Genomic DNA, 18,727 nt, shown 5'->3' with positions numbered 1-18,727 from the left:
CAGAATTACAAGTTTAACCTTGCATCCTTGGTCGCCAAGCTAAAAAAGGGCAAATCAGTAAATGTAAAGTAACGTTACAGATTCTTGCATTGTTTACCCCAATCACTTTTCATATGGAGTACTTAATGGCAGGGGTAGGACCAATGTTCTGAAAACCGGTTCGAACCGGCCGGTCGAACCGGTCGAACCGTGAACCGGTCGCTGTAGCGGTTTGGATAATAAGAAAAATCGCAGGATTTGAAAACCAGACTTGAACCGACGAACCGGCCGGTTACCGGTCGGTCGAACCGAACCGGGACCTGGCCGGTTTTTTAACATTGCCTCAATACGCTGCTGTTTTGTGCTGAGGGAACCCTAATTCCCTTTTCTGAGTTTTCTCCTTCGTCAGCCTCCACTTCCTCGTTCCTCCATCTTCTCAGTTCTCAACTCCAGCCTCCCACAGAACAGAACACCACCCAGTTACCCACGACTCCAGGAGGCCCTCAACGCACTCACCGTCGTCGCACTCACCTCAACGCACTCACCTCCGTCGCGCCTTCAACACAGTGACGCCGTCACCAGCGTCGCGCCGTCAGCTCCCTAGCGCCGTTGGGTCCGTCGCGCCTTCCGATACCTCGCGCAGTCAGCACCTTCCCGCCGTCAGCTCCGCCGCACGCTCAGCTCTGTCGCGCCCTCAGCCACTTCGCATGTCACCTCCGTCGAGCTCTGCCTCTGAGAAAGCAGTAGAGAAGCGTTGAAGCGTTGAAGCGTTGTCCTTCGAGCTCTGAGAGAAAGCAACAGATTTCCTCATTTCCAGATAATTTTTAATTTAGTTATGAACATGATTTTGTGATGCAATCTGATTCTGATGAAACTGTGCTCTGATGAACTGAACACTGAGTCTCTACTCTCTGAAAACTGAAACTGTTATGAACTGATTTTGTGATTTCATTGATTCCGATGAACTGAACTCTGATGAACTGAACTCTGAGTCTCTACTCTCTGAAGGTGTTATGAACTGATTTTATGATTTCATTGATTCTGATGAACTGTGAACTGTGAACTGTGATGAAAGTCATGAAACTGTGAACTCTGTGAACTGTGATGAAAGTCATGAAACTGTGATAAAATATGAACTGATTTTGTGATGCTTTTGTGAACAAAGAATTTTTTGAACCTGAGATGTTGTACTTGTTCAGAGTGTTAAGACTTAAGAGTGCGGCATTTCACAACATGATGATCAAGTGTTACAGTTACAAAAATAATAAGAACAAGTTTTGAAATAATGCTTCTCATTTTCTCAGTGTACAACAGAGTGAGGACTAAGAGAAAATTAAAATTGTGGTTGGATCGACAAATTAAAGATAAGAATGGCTACATTATATTATGTTCAGTTCTTCAATTCATTGAGTCTTCTTTTTTAATTGTGTGCCAGTTGTTGTTGAGCATCTCTATTTATTTATTTGCACTTGTGACATTTCTTTTATAAGAATTTTTTGAACCTGAGATGTTGTACTTGTTCAGTTGTTTGTATACTCTGATTTTGAAATTTGGATGTTGTTTGTTCATTTATTGTGAACTTGAGAGTTGAGATTATTGGGTTGGATTGCTGGTAATATTTAGGTATGGAAGAAAGTATCAACCAAGACCTACTTGGTAATATTTAGATGAGATTGATGCTGATTTAGATCAAGGTGGTGGTGGTGGTAGTACTAGTACATTTTATGCTGCACCACTTGCTTTTTTTGGTCCAAGTAGTGGAAATGAAGGTGATGAAATCAATGAGGCAAATCTGCAGCAAATTATGGAGGATTTTGATGATTGATGACAAACTTGGATCATTTTGATGCTGCTATGTTATGTTTGATTGGTTGTTTGTTGACTTTTGAACTTTGAATTTGTATTTGAATAAGATTATAACATTTGGTTTATGTAGTACTTTTAATTTGAATGATATTTTAAAGTTTAGATTAGACTATAATTATATTTTTATGTGCTTATTTATATTTTAATTATTATTTTATTATAAAACGGTTTTTACAGTTCAACTACGATCAAACCGATTAAACCTATAAACCAATGAACTAGTGCTTAGAGCGGTTCAATGACCGGTTCGGTTTTCAGAACCTTGGGTAGGACTGTTAAAATTGATGTTATAACTCAATACTATAGTTTATTTATTTACGCGACAAATTTAAGGAAAAAAAATAAAAAAAAAGGCAAACTTACTTCTAAAACTAACTTCATCTAAATTTTGGGTTAAAAGGATTTTGGGTTAAATGAATTGAGTTTAGTTAATTCAAAAAAAGATAATAGGTTAGTCTGTAGATTAAACACGCGATTTATTTAATTTATTTGTATTTAAAAAAATATTTTTAGCCAATATTTTTTTATTCAATCAACTAACAAAACATTATTTATTTAAAATTTTTCACTTAAAAATTATATTTTTAAGAAAAATATTTTTTAAAAAATAAATTAAAAGATTAAACGGACTATTGAATTGATTATAAATAGTCCAAAAATTATGACTCGTAAATAAATAGATTTAGCGACTAAACTTAAAATGGCTAGACTAATCCGTTTAACATTCATATTCTATGAAACACGGATATGTCGCTAAATTGTCGTATCTGCGTGTCGGATATATTTTGAACAAGACATTTATCTGACACACGTATCTGTCGTATCCAATAGTATCTTAATAAAAAATAAAAAATTCTTCGTTGAACATATTTAGACACATTTAATTACCATCATATGTCGATGTATCCAACTTTATTCTTAACATGTATATTATTGTAATAAATTTAAGAATAATATATATTATTATTTATTAAAACAAAAAAATATTTTAAATACTTTATATAAATAAAATAAAATATTAAAAATTTAATTTATATTTTAATATAATTACCTTTCTTTTAAAAAATATTTCAAATTTTATATATATGTATATTCTTGTATCTTATAAAAATTTAAAATTTGTGTATTTGTATTAGTATCCATAGTCGGTATATCATAGACCCTACTTAATGACCAAAGGCTAAAAGCTTTTAAGTTGCATTACAAAATAAGGATTAAGTTCTTTTAGAGTAAAAAATTGATAAAATAATATTCTTTATCTTAGAGATCAATATGTCTAAACACATGATTTTTAGATATTGTATTCGAAATATGAAATATTATGTATATAGATAAATATGTTTCAAATTACATATTTTTATAAATATTATATTTAAATCATTTAAATAAAAAAATCCAATTTATTAACAGATAATTTAGTGTTAATTATAAAATTTACGCTTTTAATTAGTTTGTTAATTAACTAATTTATTGATTTATTTTTTTATTTTTGCTTTTTTTTATAAAATTTCAAAGACATCTTCATCACAAACACTAGTTTAATGATACTGAAGTTCTAAATATGTCACCTTATTATTATAAGATGCTACGATAATACTTTAACACTTGTTTGTGAGTTACCTCAGATATTTGGGATCGTCAATTATGGATGCAAGATTTCTTCCGGCCTTCGGACTCTTGATGTGTGAATGGTAGAGGTGATTTACAAAGATATTTTAACATTAAATGTTTGGTTGAACGTTATTAAATTGATAAAAAAAAATTAATAAAAAAGATATTTTTTATATTTTAGTAAATTTTTAATAATAAAACTAAAAACATTATAAAAATTAAAAAAAAATTTTAAAAGCTATAATTTATATTTTAATTTTTTTAAAAATATATTTTTTACGTAATAAATAAATAAATAAATATTTTTATCTTATTTAACTTAAATATAATTGATAAATAAAAATATTTTTTATATAAAATATTTAAATATAAAATTATTTTTATTTTTATAAATTTTTTTATAAAAATTATCATTTAAAAAAATCTTTTTAAAAAATGAGGTGCAAATAAAACCTAAGTCATTGGATACGTAAGAGATAGGGTTTGTAAATGTTCAGATAGATCATACTTGGAGAAACCGATTTTATAAGTTCGTGATTTATCATATCGCCTAAGTGATTAGCACATCTCTAGGCTTTCAAATTCAAAAATCTATTAGGTTTGTTTGTTTGAGGTGAAAATAGAAAAAAAAATGAAAGAAAAAAAATTGAAAGAAAAATAGTTATTATTTTTATTTGGTTGAACGAAAAACTTAAAAAAATAATAAATAATGTAAAAAAATAAGTAGAATTTACTGAAAATTTTTTCTCGTCAATAATAGATGAAAAATAAAAAAAATGTATTTAATATTAATATTCTAATATTATCTTCTATTTTTTAATATATTTTAAAATATTTAAAAATAAAATTATTTTTTTATAATATTATATATTATTTTTTTCTCTTTATTTTTCTTTCATCTAAAGATATTTAAAAAAATAAAATTTTACTCAATTTATTTTTTTTCTTTTGTTCTTTTTATTTTTTATTTTTTATTTTTTATTTTTTTCTTTCCAACCAAACAAAACTTTAGATATGCGCTGAATTGAGTGATAGTAAGAGGCTATAGGCCTTGGGCCTTCGTGGAGTTATTATGAACACTTTATCGAGTCATTATTAAGCATTTAAGGCTGTGGAATTCGAGTTTGTAATGACACTCTATGTCAATATTATATTAGCAACAATTGATTAGAGTCGAAACAATTTATAAATTCAGGAACTAATTTTATTATTTAAAAAAATGAAAGACTTTTTTATAGTGTTGGAAAATTGAGCATTACCTTAGTTATCTTTTATATATATTGTTATTGAAAAGTTTTATGGTAGCTAAAAATGACCAAAAATTAATTAACCTATAGAAAGAGGATAGATGATAATACAATAATTTTGCTTTGACTAATGGTTAATTAGACCGGATCGAATCGAACTGCTCTGTTACGTTTTAGCTCTTTTCAAATCTACCGTACTTCATATGCTCCAGCTTAATAAAAAGAGAACAGGTGGTGATACAATGGGTTTTGATCGAACTGAACCGCACAGGTAGTGATACAATAGATTCTGATCGGACTGAACTGCTCGACGAAACTAGGACGCTCCAGCTCTCTCCACTAAGCTAAGATGCTTCTTACTATTATATATACAAATTATAATATATATAATAATCTTTTATTTTATTTATATTCAAATTATTTTAATTTTAAAGTCACTCATTTTAAAATTAATGATATTTTATTTAACTATAAATTTTATTAAATATATACAAATTAAAAAGATAAACAAAAAAATTTATTAATCACAATTTATTTTTTCTTTTTATGATTATATGATATCTATTAATATTATTTTATTTTTCAATAAATACTTGTAGTATATAATAATAGGTAAAGACTCACAACTGTCTTCATATGAAGTTAATAGTTGAAAAATTTTAGATGATATTTAGTCAAACTTGTCAAATCGTCTAACAGTTTTTAAATATCAACTTCACATAAAAATAATTATATGTGAGTTTTAACCTATAATAATATAATAATACAACAAATATAAACTAGTTAATAAAGTATTAAAATTTGAAAATAATCATTATTTTTATAAAAACAAAATAAAAGTACTTATAATAAAAAATAATTAAATTTTATATAATTATTTATTTATACCGAGTTAACCAGTTCGACTAGTGACCGAGTAACCTTATACCAGTTCGGTTCTAACGTTCATTAGACTAGTGTAGAGCGCAATAATTTGCATGAGTTTAATGTAGAGTAGACTTGCAATTACGCTACCCAAAAGATATTTTTTATGTTTAGACCTTACAAGTAAGTGGACAAACTTCGATAAATTATTCTGGTTTCTAATTTTTCTTTTTTTAATACTAGTCCAATATAAATAGTTATGAATTTGTGAAACAAAACATCTTTTCTATTTATTAAAATCAGCTATCTTTTGTGCAAAAAAAATGATTTGTTTAAAAAAAAAGTTTATAATTTAATTCTAATAAATAAAAAATTTCAATTTAAAAACACAATAACAATTGATTATTATTTTGGATCTATTTAGATTTATTTTAAATGTAATAGTTAGACGTAGTTTGAACTAATAATTTTTAAATTTTAATATTGATATTTAGAATCTATTAGTGTAAATAAAATAGTGTATAATTTTAAATTATAAATTAATGTATCTAAATTATATTAGATAATTTATTATTAATTTTAAGAATAATTAAAAATAATTCACTTAGATGTAATTAAAGAAATCATTATATAATGATCTATTATCTATTATAAAAGAATGATATTCTCGCAAAATAAAATAAAAATTTGTTTCGCAGTTAAAAATACAATTTATTTAATTTAAACATTAAAACAATTTGATATGTATCATACTCTTTTTTTATCTATTAGTTATTATACAAATATTATAGAAAAAATATTTAGTATTGAATAATAAATATTATACAAAATTCAATCGTTGTATTTTCAGATTGAGATTTTTATTTATTAGAATTAAATTATAATTTTTTTTTAAATAGATCATTTTTTTTTCACAAAAGATAGTTGATTTCAATAAATGAAGATGTTTTGTTTCACACATTTATAACCATTTATATTGGATGGTATTAGAAAAAGAAAAAATAGAAACCATAATAATTTATTGAAGTTTGTCCACTTACTTGTAAGGCCTAAACATAAAAAATATTTTTTGAACAACGTAATTGTAAGTCTACTCTGCATTAAACTCATGCAAATTATTGCGCTCCACACTAGTCTAATGGACATCAGAACTAAACCGGTATAAGGTTACTAGGTCACTGGGTCAATCGGTGAGTCACTGGTCGAACCGATTAATCTGATATAATTAAATAATTATATAAAATTTAATTATTTTTTTATTATAAGTACTTTTATTTTGTTTTTATAAAAATAATTATCATTTTTAAATTTTAATATTTTATTAATTAGTTTATATTTATTGTATTATTATATTATTATTGGTGAAAATTCACATACAGTTGTTTTCATGTGAAGTTGATATTTAAAAACGATTAGATGATTTGATAAGTTTGACTTATATCATCTAAAATTTTTTAACTTATTAACTTCATATAAAGACAACTACATGTAAATCTTTATCTATTATTATATACTACAAGTATTTATTAAAAAATAATATTAATAGATATCATATAATTATAAAAAAAAATTGTGATTAATAAACTTTTTTTGTTTATTTTTTTTTTGTTTCGTATATATACGAAAAGCTATTTTGTCATTGTCAAATCTAATGTAACAAGAATATATGTAATATATATAGTTTAATCTTCATAGTTAACCCCAATTGAAATTATGACAAATTTATAAATTTTAACCAAAATTTAACGGTAGTCAATGAATTCTTTTTTTTTTTTCATTTGCAAATTTTAGCCATAATTTTAACTGTGCTAATTACTACTATATTGTGTCTAGCTAAAAGCCTCCACAATTTTAAAAATCGTTGCTAAAAAAATAACCGTCACAAACTATAAAACTAACGATCCGATTAATCATAGTCCTATACTCCTATATTAGTGGCTAATTTATGTTAGTCACAATTTTATAAAATTTTAACAATATATAACTAAATGCGATTTTTACTGGCTTTGTAGAATACATTATGAAATTTGCTTTTCTATCTACAATGTATCATTAATTCTTTGGAATATAATGCGTGAAACGATAAACGAAGTCTTGAAAAGCGCGAATGTATACCAAAATGTTGCGTCCTATTTACATGAAAGAACGCAGTGATACATCTATGGAGCATGCAGGAATTGTCTCGTAAAAAGGTATTTAATAAAAAGAATGGAATAAAAACGTGACTTCTAGTTCTATGTAATGTAATATTGTAATTTTCGAAGCTACTTTTCTTTTGCACAGTCATCCCCTGTCCCTAACTACCTGTCGTGTTCCGTGGAATAATTCCCATTGCTTGAAAATAATCTCTCTCTGCATTAGCCATACGATCTTGAAACAATGTCCATTCTTTATGACACCTTTCTCTCACCTGATGCAAAATAATATTAATAATAATAAAAATAAAACATGAATAATCATAATCCAATTGTGGTAGGAAGAAATGCATACATACCCCTTCCCATGGTGCTCTACCATCTTCTGCGTGCCCCTATTGAAGAAAACAAAGAAAGGACTACTTAATCCATGTAAAAGCAAGTGTTGTGATTTGGAAGAAACATTTTAAAGCTTCATTCACCTGGTTCCCTAGAGATGGAACACTTTGATGGACAATCCACTGAGTATCAACAACTCCAATATTCTCATGAGGAATCTGCAACCAAGCACAACAATACTTAATTTTCACCCAAAAATTCATATCAAACAAAGACAAACTAGCTTGCTAGCAATAATAACCTTAACGCATCGTCTTAGAGCAAAATCGAGGCCCCATCCATGAATTAGATCATTCTGCGGCACATAATACACGGAGAATAACAGATAATAAGTACTAGTACTACCACTGTTAAAAGCGTAATTATCATTATTGATATAATTATATAATGATAATAAGTAAGTAATATAATCTATGCTCATATAGATACAAAACTTAGACATAAACCTGTATCATATGCCATACACAACGCCATGCATCTGAAGAAAAGACAGGAGCCATAATCTCCACAAATCTGATAAGCATTTAAAGAATCAAAAGAAAGAATGAAGGATATATGTAAGATGGAGAATGGAAGAGAAGAAAAGTTGCGTATTGGCTTTGCTTACCCAGCACAAGGTGGCAAGTGTGGATCACTACATTGCCACCACCCGCCATCATCAACCATCCTACACCAAGTTAATAAAATATAGTTTCAGGGGAGAAAGAATAATTGATAGTTTAGCATCATGCTAAATGAACCAAAGGTAAAGAAATGAAAGAGTAAGAAAAATCATTGAGGTAGTTTTACTAGTTTTATTCAAATCAAAATCCACATTTTATTAAAACACATAATAAAAAGATTTTCCACTTACTTGTGGACTTCACCTTCATCCTTTTTCTTTGTCATCTGCCATGTAAAACTACTAATTGGATCTAGACCGGGCTGTGATATCTCCAAGTTATGTTTCTTAACCATTTTTAAGTACCTGGAGCAATAATGAAACTCAAATTTACGAAATTGTCACTAATACCTATAGTAACATACAAGATGAGTTTCTTGAGACTTACTCCTCTGCATCAAAATGTTCCAAACCTAAGTCCTCATCCCAAATAAAGATATATTCATAAGGAGCCACGATGTGAGGATGCAAAAAACGTTTTGCATACCACCTTGAAACAAATTTTAAGGTTGTTCATATCAAAAATGAGTTTATAAGAGGTAAAGATCCATAATGCATCCTTTACCAACCATTTAGTTTGCTTGATTGCAGAGATATGGACAGCTCTCTTTGCCCATTCAAATTCATCCCACTCACTAGCCCGCCCATCATAGTGAAACAATACAATCGTGAAGTTTGAAGAGAACTGTGATAATCAAAGAGAGGCACCAAAAGCAATGGTTAGTGGATGAACACAGATTACAATACATATTGATGATGGAAGGGAGAAACTGAAATTACCTTTTGCACTGCAGCATTAATGTTGTATCTTTGATTATATCCAACAGTGAAGGTTACAAGATACTTTGGCTTGACAATTAGGTCCTGCAAGTGCCACCTCCATCAAAAAGAGAGTCAGATAGGCGAAGATAAAACTGTCAATAGCTCATATTGTCATATATATGAGTGTGAAGCATTTTCCTTTTGTTTTTCACAAAATGTGCATATAAGTATACACACCTCACTGGGTTGGCCCCATAATCGACGAAGAAAGAAATCTGACTGAGGTTTGATTATACCAGGAGGAAGCCTTTCAGCTCCTCGAGGATTTGTAGCTACCCAGATCTGCATCAGAGTCAAAATTATTTACCTTATCAGTGCAATGCTGGTGCCTATAGTTTCCAACATAAGTGTACCATCATCAGTAGAACCATACCTTTGTATCACTTATGTTGTGATGCGCATGCAACATGCTTTTGTTTCCCTTCAATGAAGCCCATGCATCCCAGATTGATTTGGTTGGAAATCCCGTGTACTTATCATTAACATATGTAAGATCAAGGCATGGAAAGAGAGTACATAGGTGACAAAAATCATCTAATAAAATTTAGAACTTATGTGCAAAATTCATTACATTAATTTAATAATATAGTTTGTATATATATATATAGGAAAAGTCTAGGGGGCCAGCAGTTTTATTGAATTTTAGCCAGCATGTAACCAGCAGGGGAAGGTGAGCCATTGGATGAAATCTCATACCAATCTCGCACCATCAAATCATCATTGATGGCTAGTTGATGGCTAACAATCACAAAAATTGCTGCCCCCTAGCATTGCTCGTATAGGAAAAGAGAGAGAGAGAGTGAGAGAGAGACAGAGTGGGAGTCACCTTAACTAATGATACAGTTGGAAAAGATACTCCTAGAGAAAATCCAAAAACAATTCCAACTAAAGCTGCTAAAGTAAGCCTCATTGTCTCGTTAATATTTCCACTACCACCAAAAAAAAAAAGCAAAAGAAAAAAATCATACATATATATATATAACGCAAGGTACTATTCCAATCATGTTTAATTTCTCCTCCCTCTTTTCTCTTTTACCCTTTCAAGGAAAAAAAATCCATTACATATATAAGCATATCATATCACGTTAATACAGAATTTACACCCAAAAAATATAATGCAGACAGTATAACCTGAACTCGTGACATTAAAGTTACACAGACAATTCAAATTGTTAAGACAGAAAAAAAATTACAAAGAATATTCATTCCATGTGACAAATAATGGAAGTCTTACCTTCTCATGGGAGTTCCCATATTATCATTCACTGTCTTCTATGGCATCTACACATTAAGTATCTCTCATTTTGGGGTTGAATCTGTATATGGTGTCTTATATACCCTTGAAATTAAAATACATGTCAAAAACATGAGAAACCAACTTGATTATCACTCATGACATCCATAGCCATATGATATCTATAACACAGAGAAGCTGCTGATGAATTTGCAGCATTAATCCCTCACCTGAATCTACTAAGCTAGAACATTTATAGTGCTCCAAAATTATTAAAACGACAAAAAAATTCTCAATTACTAGTAGCTCTTCACGGTAGCAAGGACAAATTAAACATTGAATAGCTAAATATTTAGAATACTAATACATTTGTTATTATAAAGTGTAGTACTGTTATTATGATGAGTATTCTATTATTGTGTGTAAAAGAAAATTGTGAACATTATTGTTCATACATAAATAGCATGTGCATGGGAAAAAACCCTCTTTCTTAGACTTCGCTGAAGAATTTAAAAGTGCAAAACACGGTACACGAGTAGGGTAAGCGATATATATGCATGACTTTGATCACAGATATCAAAAGAAACCATACACTAGTCACATTGCTTGAATTGAAAAAAAAAATTGAAAATAAATAAATTAAAATAAAATTGTTGCATAGATCATACACGTGATGACAGAAAAGAAATTATGATCATATATATGAATATATAAAAAAGAAACACACACACACACAAACATAAGCGAAATGCAACATACCGCAAGGGATTCTTGCACGTAATTTGGTGTTGCCACGAAAGCTACGTGGAGAGAGAATTAAGAAAAGGATAAAATAAAGAAGGAGTGTTCTAAATGGCTAATTAACAATGCAGTTAGGATTATATGGTGATTTGAGGGGTTGCAGGTGATTGGGATTGGTTCGAGACGCAAAAATGCTTGCTTTCATTGTTTTTGTTTCTCACAGTGGACAGTGTCGGCGTGCATGAACGAATGCTTAGTCGATGAGGCCGAAGATAGAAAATAATGTAACGTGAGAAGAGTGTGTGCGCGCTTTTATCAGTTTATGGATCAAATGGAACGTAGTATGTTATGGAGTTGAACCCTTTTTAGGGTGGGCCAACACTACAACAATAGGCCCCGCCTAACTCAATTGAAATTCACAATATTAATTATTATCTCATTATATGGATATGGCTTACTTTGTTCGCCTTTCAAATTATGGGATAGGAAAATTTTGGCCCCTAACACTACCACAATGGTCCCCAATCTTTTAATTACTTTCTTTTAAAATAAAAAAATAGTCTTTAATTTTTCTTAAAAAATAGTATATTCAAGAGATTAAATTGTCTCAACTTCTAAAAGATAAAAGATTAAGTTATAACTCAAATGATACTGTGTCGCTTTTTTATTAACCAAATCGACAGTTATTACAAAATAATTTATAAAATAGTGCTAATAGGCATTAAACTAGCACCTCATGAAGTCAACAAAAAAAAAAAAAAAACTAGCACCTCATGGGATGAGAGTGATAAGCTTACCGTCCTTCTCTCTCTCTCAAATGTAAATTTAATAAATTTTAGTAAAAATATTTTTTTAATAATTACAATATATTTTTTCATCCATTATTATAATCTCTAAATCTCCGTACAATAAAAACTTGAAGTGCAAAAGTTTAATTAGATACAAAACTATAAAAACAAAACTTAAAAAAACACTTACGAAAAAAAAGAAAAAATAGAAATTTATATAATTATATGATTATTTAATTATGGCTCCTCTTCTCGCCTTCGTTCCTCAACATCTACTCTCTTAGGGATTTTAATAAGACTATGATCAGATAAAAAACTAGTGATTTAATGGTGAAATTAATGACCAATTATATAATTTCGCTCTTTCTTTTTTTCTTTTTCCTTTACTTAGAGTTAGAGAGAAGTTATTAACTTATTATATACATTATATAACGGGCAATTTACATATTTAAATAAAATCAGAGAAACATTTACCCAAATACACAAATCAAATGCATTATTATGTAAACCGTGAGAGTCAACTACGGTTTCTGATTTGTACATAAACCGTGGCTGGCAAAGAGGTTTTATGGAAGGAAAAGTTTGGCTGTAAACCGTGGCCACCAACCACGGATTAGGAAGGAAAAGTGTTAGGCATAAACCGTGGGTGGCTACCACGGTTTATGAGAAATTTTGCGTTAAACGTAAAACCTCCTAGGCTTCCACGGTTTACGTTTATATGTATATATATACATAATCTGGTGATACTCAACACGGATCATTTGGAAGCAATAAAAATTTTTGAAACCTTCATAGTTGAGAGAGTTTGAGAGAGAGGGTGGGAGGATTTACTCATGTTTGAGTGGTGGAGTCACGGAGGATTTTACATATATTTTTAAAATATAATATAGATACATTTTTAATTATATTAATAAGACAATTAATTTACATCTGAATTCACAATATAAGAGTAACTTTTGTGAAACACGTTGAAGAGGATAAAAGTGTGTTTCATACTTTGAACGATGTTCTTTGATGTTTGACAACTTTTTTTTGAACTCCAACTTGATTCTGCATCCCAAAAGCTCGTTCATTAGAAGCGAAAAATTATAATTTCTGCATTTACTCAACCCACGTTTAGGTTGTTGCTTGTTATTATTGGTTTTTTATAATTTTTTCTAAATAAATGCTAAGAATATTAAAATAATTAAAATAATTATAGCTTTTACATTTACTCAACCCACGTTTAGCTTCTGTATTTACTCAACCCACGTTTGCTTTAAAAATATTTTCAAAATGCATTAAAATTTCTTTCTGACTTACTCCGAATCAATTTATTTTCATCAAAAATATTTTCCTATCAACAGTAACTTTTAAGTGTGTGTTTGGATTCACGTTGGGAAAACTGGAGTTTGAATGGAAGTGATTTTGTAGAATTGATTTTGGGTAGAAGTGAGTTTGTGCCAACATGATTTATGTTTGGCAAATTTTACTAAAATTAATTTTGATAAAATAAATATTGTTTGGATAATATTAGTTAAAATCACTTCTAGATAAATAATTAATTAATTACTAAAAAAATATAATATTAAATTATAATATTATTTTTTTAAATATATTTAATTTTTTTATATTTTTTAGTATCTTTTATATAGTATTTTTTATAGTACTCTATTTTAGTATATTATAATTTTTTATTCTTATAATAAAAATTAATATTTATTGATAAAATTAAAAATAACATATAAAAATGGACAACGTTTTAAGTATTTTTTTTATAGTAAAAAGTAATATTTATTTATTAAATTAAAAATAATATATAAAATAACATATTTTAGTAATCTTTTCAAGTATTCTTAATAATTTTATTTTTATTATTATTTTAGGTTCTAATTTTTTACAAGTTAGATTTTTATTATTATTTATAATTAATTTTTTATTTAATTTATTATTTCTAATAGGAGCAATAATACAGATTATAAAAAATTAAAATAGTAAACAGTGCATAAAAATTAGAATAATTATTTTAATATTCTTAGCATTTATTTAGAAAAAATTATGAAAAATCCAATAATAACAAGCAACAACCTAAACGTGGATTGAGTAAATGCAGAAGCTATAATTTTTTGCTTCTAATGAACGAGCTTTTGGGATGCAAAATCAAGTTGGCGTTCAAAAAAAAAGTTGTCAAACATCAAAGAACATCGTTTAAAGTACTGAAACACACTTTTATCCTCTTCAACGTGTGTTACTCTTATATTGTGAATTCAGACGTAAATTAATCGTCTTATTAATATAATTAAAAATGTATCTATATTATATTTTAAAAATATATGTAAAAATGTATCTCTCATGCAGGTTGAATCTCACCCACATATATATAGATATTCTCTCCTTATAAACCGTTGTAGGCTACAAGGGTTTATGCCAATTACCATTCCTTCATAAACCGTTGCTGGCAGCAAGGTTTTATGAAGATTTTCTTGCATTCATAAACCGTGGTAGCATACCACGGTTTATGATCATTTTGTTTTAACACGTAATCCGTTCCTGCCAGCCACGGTTTATGTAATAATGCATTTTGCACAAATACGTAACAACTTTTTGATTTGTGTATTTGAGTAAAGGTTTCTCTGATTTTATTTAAATACGTAAATTGTCCTTATATAACTATAAACACTATAGAAAATTACTCAAAATCATCGGATTTTACATAATATTCGACTGAAATAATTATTAAGTTGGTATGTGCTTTGAGTCTCGTAGTCTTGAAAACATTCAAAGACATAATATCTAAGATTTTTAAGTTAGTGTATGATCAAATTTAAATCAATATTTAATTTGGAACACTTAAAAAAAATCTATTCGTACACTTATTCAAATAGTAATAAAAACTCTTAAATTTTATTAATGAAAGGTACTAGATTTCACATTTGAGAGCTTGAGATTAGAAAGAATAGGAATCATAATTCAGAGAGTGAAAAAATGATTTCATTGCCAAAGAATCAATTACATGAGTGTATATAGTTGGATTTGGTTTACATGTTGTACTAATCACAACACTAATTACTATTAGTTACAACTGACACTGACATCTATTATCCTTATTAATAATAATTAGTTTTTAGCTAATTCTTTTTCATCCTCCCTCAAACTCAGGCCGCTAAAACTTTGCAACCTGAGTTTGTCTCTAAATTTCAAAATTTATTCGAAGAAATAACTTTGGTCATAATATCTGTAACTTGCAAATCACCTGGAATATGTTCCACTTAAAGAGTCCCCTTGGCGACATGGTCCTTAAGGAAATAGAAATCCACTTCAAAGTGTTTTGAATGAGAATGCTGAACCAGATTGGCTGCCAAGAGTACTGCTTCCTGATTGTCATAGTGAATCATTAGTACTGGTAGGCTTATGTTGATTTCAAGCAAAAGCTTCTTGATTGCCAATAATTCAGTGACAAGGCTAAAAATTCCTCAGTATTTAACTTCCGTGTTAGAGTGAAAGACCGAAATTTGCTTTTTGATGACCAAGAAATGAGACTCGGACCCATATAGACACAGAAACCTGCCGTGAATTTTTTGTCTTCCATATTAGACGCACAGTCCGAGTCGGTATACCCTGAAATGATAAAATCTGAGACCTTTTGGAGATGTAGTTCTAAGGTACTGGTGCCCTATAAATACCGTAGAATGCGCTTGACAGCTTTCCAATGAACTTCAGTTAGCGCTTGCATAAATTGACACACTTTAAGTTGTTAATTACAAAAGCCAATTCGGGCTGAGTAATAGTGATATATTACAGACTACCAACGATGGATCTATAGAGGTTAGGATTCTCAAAAGATGCACTATTGGTGGAGGTTAATCTAAGATTTAATGTCATAGGTGTTGGTAATGGCTTGCAATCTTCTCAATCATTTTTCTTTATCACATCAAAAATATACTTAGATTGTGTAAGTAAGAGACCATCAAGGTTTGGCCTCACTTCAATCCATAAGAAATAATGAAGATCCCCTAAATCTTTGAGTGAAAAGCAAGCATTTAAGCTCTTAACCAAGTCTGAAATCACAGCAGCTAAGCTATCCATTACGATAATGTCATCCACGTAGACAAATAAGAAAATTGTGGAGTTACCTTTGGTTCTGTGAAAAAGAGAAACATCTGATTTGGTAGCTGCAAAACCAAGGCTGAGAAGAGAGCTAGTGAGCTTAGTGAACCATGCTCTGGGTGCCTGCTTCAACCCATATAGGGATCAAGTTAGTTTGTACACCATTTTATCATTTCCAGCTTCATATCCAAATAGCTGCTTCATGTAAACTTCTTCCTGCAACTCCCCATTCAAAAATACATTGTTAACATCAATTTGCTTAATTAGCCAACCCTTCGACAAGGCGAAAGTCAACAAAATTCTAATTGTCATTAGATGAATCACAGGACTGAATGTCTCTTTGAAGTCGAAACCAGGCGTTTGGTGACAGCAAAGAGCACGAGCCTTGCTTTGTACTTGTTAATAAAGTCATCCGGGTGATCTTTCATTTTAAACACCCACTTATTTCTGATTGCTCGACAGTTTGGAGGAAACTTAACAATGTCCCAAGTGTTATTTCTCGTCAATGCTGCATATTCTTCATCCATGACTTGTTTTCAACGAGGAATGGTCAGTTCTTCCTTTGGTAACTTTGGTTTAAGAGGTTTTTTGATGCAAGTGAAGGTGTTGGGTTTGTTGTTCCTAGTCTTTCACCTTGTTCGCATTGGGTGTGCGTTGGTTGTGGGCTGAAAAATTAGAGGAAAAGAAGTAGTAATTGGATCAGGGTTGATTGTGGATGGATCTAATGTTGGAGTTTCATGGGTTTGTGGCTGGTCTACAATGGTTGTTGCTGGTTTGGATAGTAGTGTAGGTGTAGGTGGATAGAGTTGTGTAGTTGGTGTAAGAATTAGAGGTAAGGGTTGTATTAATAGAATTGAAGGCACTGAATGATGTTGTATTGGAACTGTCGGAGTAGTTGTTGCAGATGTGAAGCCATAACTCTCGTCTTTGAAGGAAAATACTCTTTCTTCAAACACAACATTTCTCGTGATGATGATCTTGCCCAACTTAGTGAGGCGCTTGAATCCCTTATAATGTGGGGATGGTCCTAGGTAAACATAGGCCTCTGATCGGAATTCCAACTTGTCTTTGTTGTACGGCCTCGTGTGAGAGAAGCATAGGCAACCGAATACCTTAAGCATTGAATAAGATAGAGCTTTTCCAAATAGTCTCTGAGATGGTGAGTCAAAATTCAGAACTGAAGTGGGAAGTAAATTAATAAGCTGAGCAGCTATCACAAATGCCCCTCCCCAAAATTTCATGGAAAGACCAGCTTCAGCCAAAAGTGTCAACCCTATTGTGGTAATATGCTTATGTTTGTGCTCTAATATGCCGTTCTATAAGAACTCGATTTTCGGTAAACATACTTTTTTGACTATTTTAAAATTTATTTCGCAAAATTTTAAACCACGGCCTAATAAGAAATAGTGAGGCTGGCCCAATGGTTAAAAAAAACAAAATTAAAGAAAAAATAAAAAATTAAATAGAAAAAGAACATTAATAAGGTCAAAATTGACCTTTAGTGACGGTTTTGCGTGCGCCAAGAAAAATTCTTGTAACAAAAAACTTCGAAACCAATGGCAAAAATAATTTCTACCTTGGTAATTGTATCCCATGATTAATATTAGCTATCCATTCATGATTTATTTCTTTAATAATAAATCTTAGTCATTAATTATTTTACCACACGGTAAAATTTACTCCAAACCGAATTTTTGACTAGTATTCCGCAAACGACTCCTAGAGGTCCAAAATATTCTTACTTGCCACCCAAGTAACTTGTCTGTCCTTCTCAACATCTGGACCGAGACTATCTCATCCTTTCATCCCTCTCTGCTATATTTTTAACCTTGAGTAACTAACTGCGGTTAACTGTGGATAAGTTCGACACGCAAGTGCTGACCAAGCTTCTTCGTTTTCACGCCCCTTATTCATTGAAGCCCAGCGCTTGACCATGAAAATTTCAGCCACTTTTATCATCATAAATTTAGCAAGACTTTGATTTTTTATTTAAGGAAGCATTAGCCACAAAATTCACAAAATACTTTACACATTTTTACACTCTTTTGACCGAATTCTTGAGAGAGAAAGAGAGAAAATTCTTGCACCTATTCTCTGTGCTCCAACCTATATTTCAAATCTGATTCCATTTTTCTTCATGTGTTCTTTAAGGACTCAAACTATACAAGCACAAATTCTTGCCCGTTTTCGCTAATCCTTGTGTTTATATTGAAATTTCGGCTAGGTAAACTCTTGTTCTTTCTCCTTTTGTTTTCTTTTTTAAAAATGGTAGCCATGATAAATTCTTACTCTCC

The 18,727-nt window shown here is 30.0% G+C and overlaps 1 protein-coding gene and 1 long non-coding RNA gene across 2 annotated transcripts; one reads left to right on the top strand and one right to left on the bottom strand.

Moving 5' to 3' along the window:
• Positions 1–340: 340 nt before the first annotated feature.
• Positions 341–1,960, top strand: LOC114924158 (uncharacterized). The gene is made up of 2 exons (XR_003810921.2): positions 341–811; positions 1,603–1,960. It is a non-coding gene; the product is annotated as an uncharacterized lncRNA (long non-coding RNA).
• A 5,829-nt stretch (positions 1,961–7,789) lies between these two features.
• Positions 7,790–10,599, bottom strand: LOC112698273 (uncharacterized). The gene is made up of 13 exons (XM_072196471.1): positions 10,401–10,599; positions 9,958–10,100; positions 9,762–9,866; positions 9,543–9,626; positions 9,332–9,447; positions 9,151–9,252; positions 8,955–9,068; positions 8,709–8,768; positions 8,548–8,614; positions 8,343–8,396; positions 8,185–8,259; positions 8,062–8,097; positions 7,790–7,977 (listed from the first exon to the last, which is right to left on the bottom strand). Exons 1-13 carry the CDS (start codon positions 10,552–10,554, stop codon positions 7,864–7,866), a joined length of 1,224 nt encoding a protein of 407 aa, XP_072052572.1. The 5' UTR covers positions 10,555–10,599; the 3' UTR covers positions 7,790–7,863.
• Positions 10,600–18,727: the final 8,128 nt, after the last annotated feature.

Source organism: Arachis hypogaea, chromosome 6 (assembly GCF_003086295.3).
Source record: "Arachis hypogaea cultivar Tifrunner chromosome 6, arahy.Tifrunner.gnm2.J5K5, whole genome shotgun sequence".
Lineage (NCBI taxonomy): Eukaryota > Viridiplantae > Streptophyta > Magnoliopsida > Fabales > Fabaceae > Arachis > Arachis hypogaea.
Note: the sequence above shows the minus strand (reverse complement) of the source record. Positions and strands in the feature narration are given on the sequence as shown.

What these genes read in the sequence shown, in the direction of transcription:
- LOC112698273 (XM_072196471.1), bottom strand. Translation starts at nt 10,554, where the DNA reads ATGTATGATTTTTTTCTTTTGCTTTTTTTTTTTGGTGGTAGTGGAAAT. An exon ending in GATGAAGGTGAAGTCCACAA is followed by an intron (nt 8,769 to 8,954) that starts GTAAGTGGAAAA and finishes AACTTGGTGTAG; the next exon opens with GATGGTTGATGATGGCGGGT. An exon ending in CACTTGCCACCTTGTGCTGG is followed by an intron (nt 8,615 to 8,708) that starts GTAAGCAAAGCC and finishes AATGCTTATCAG; the next exon opens with ATTTGTGGAGATTATGGCTC.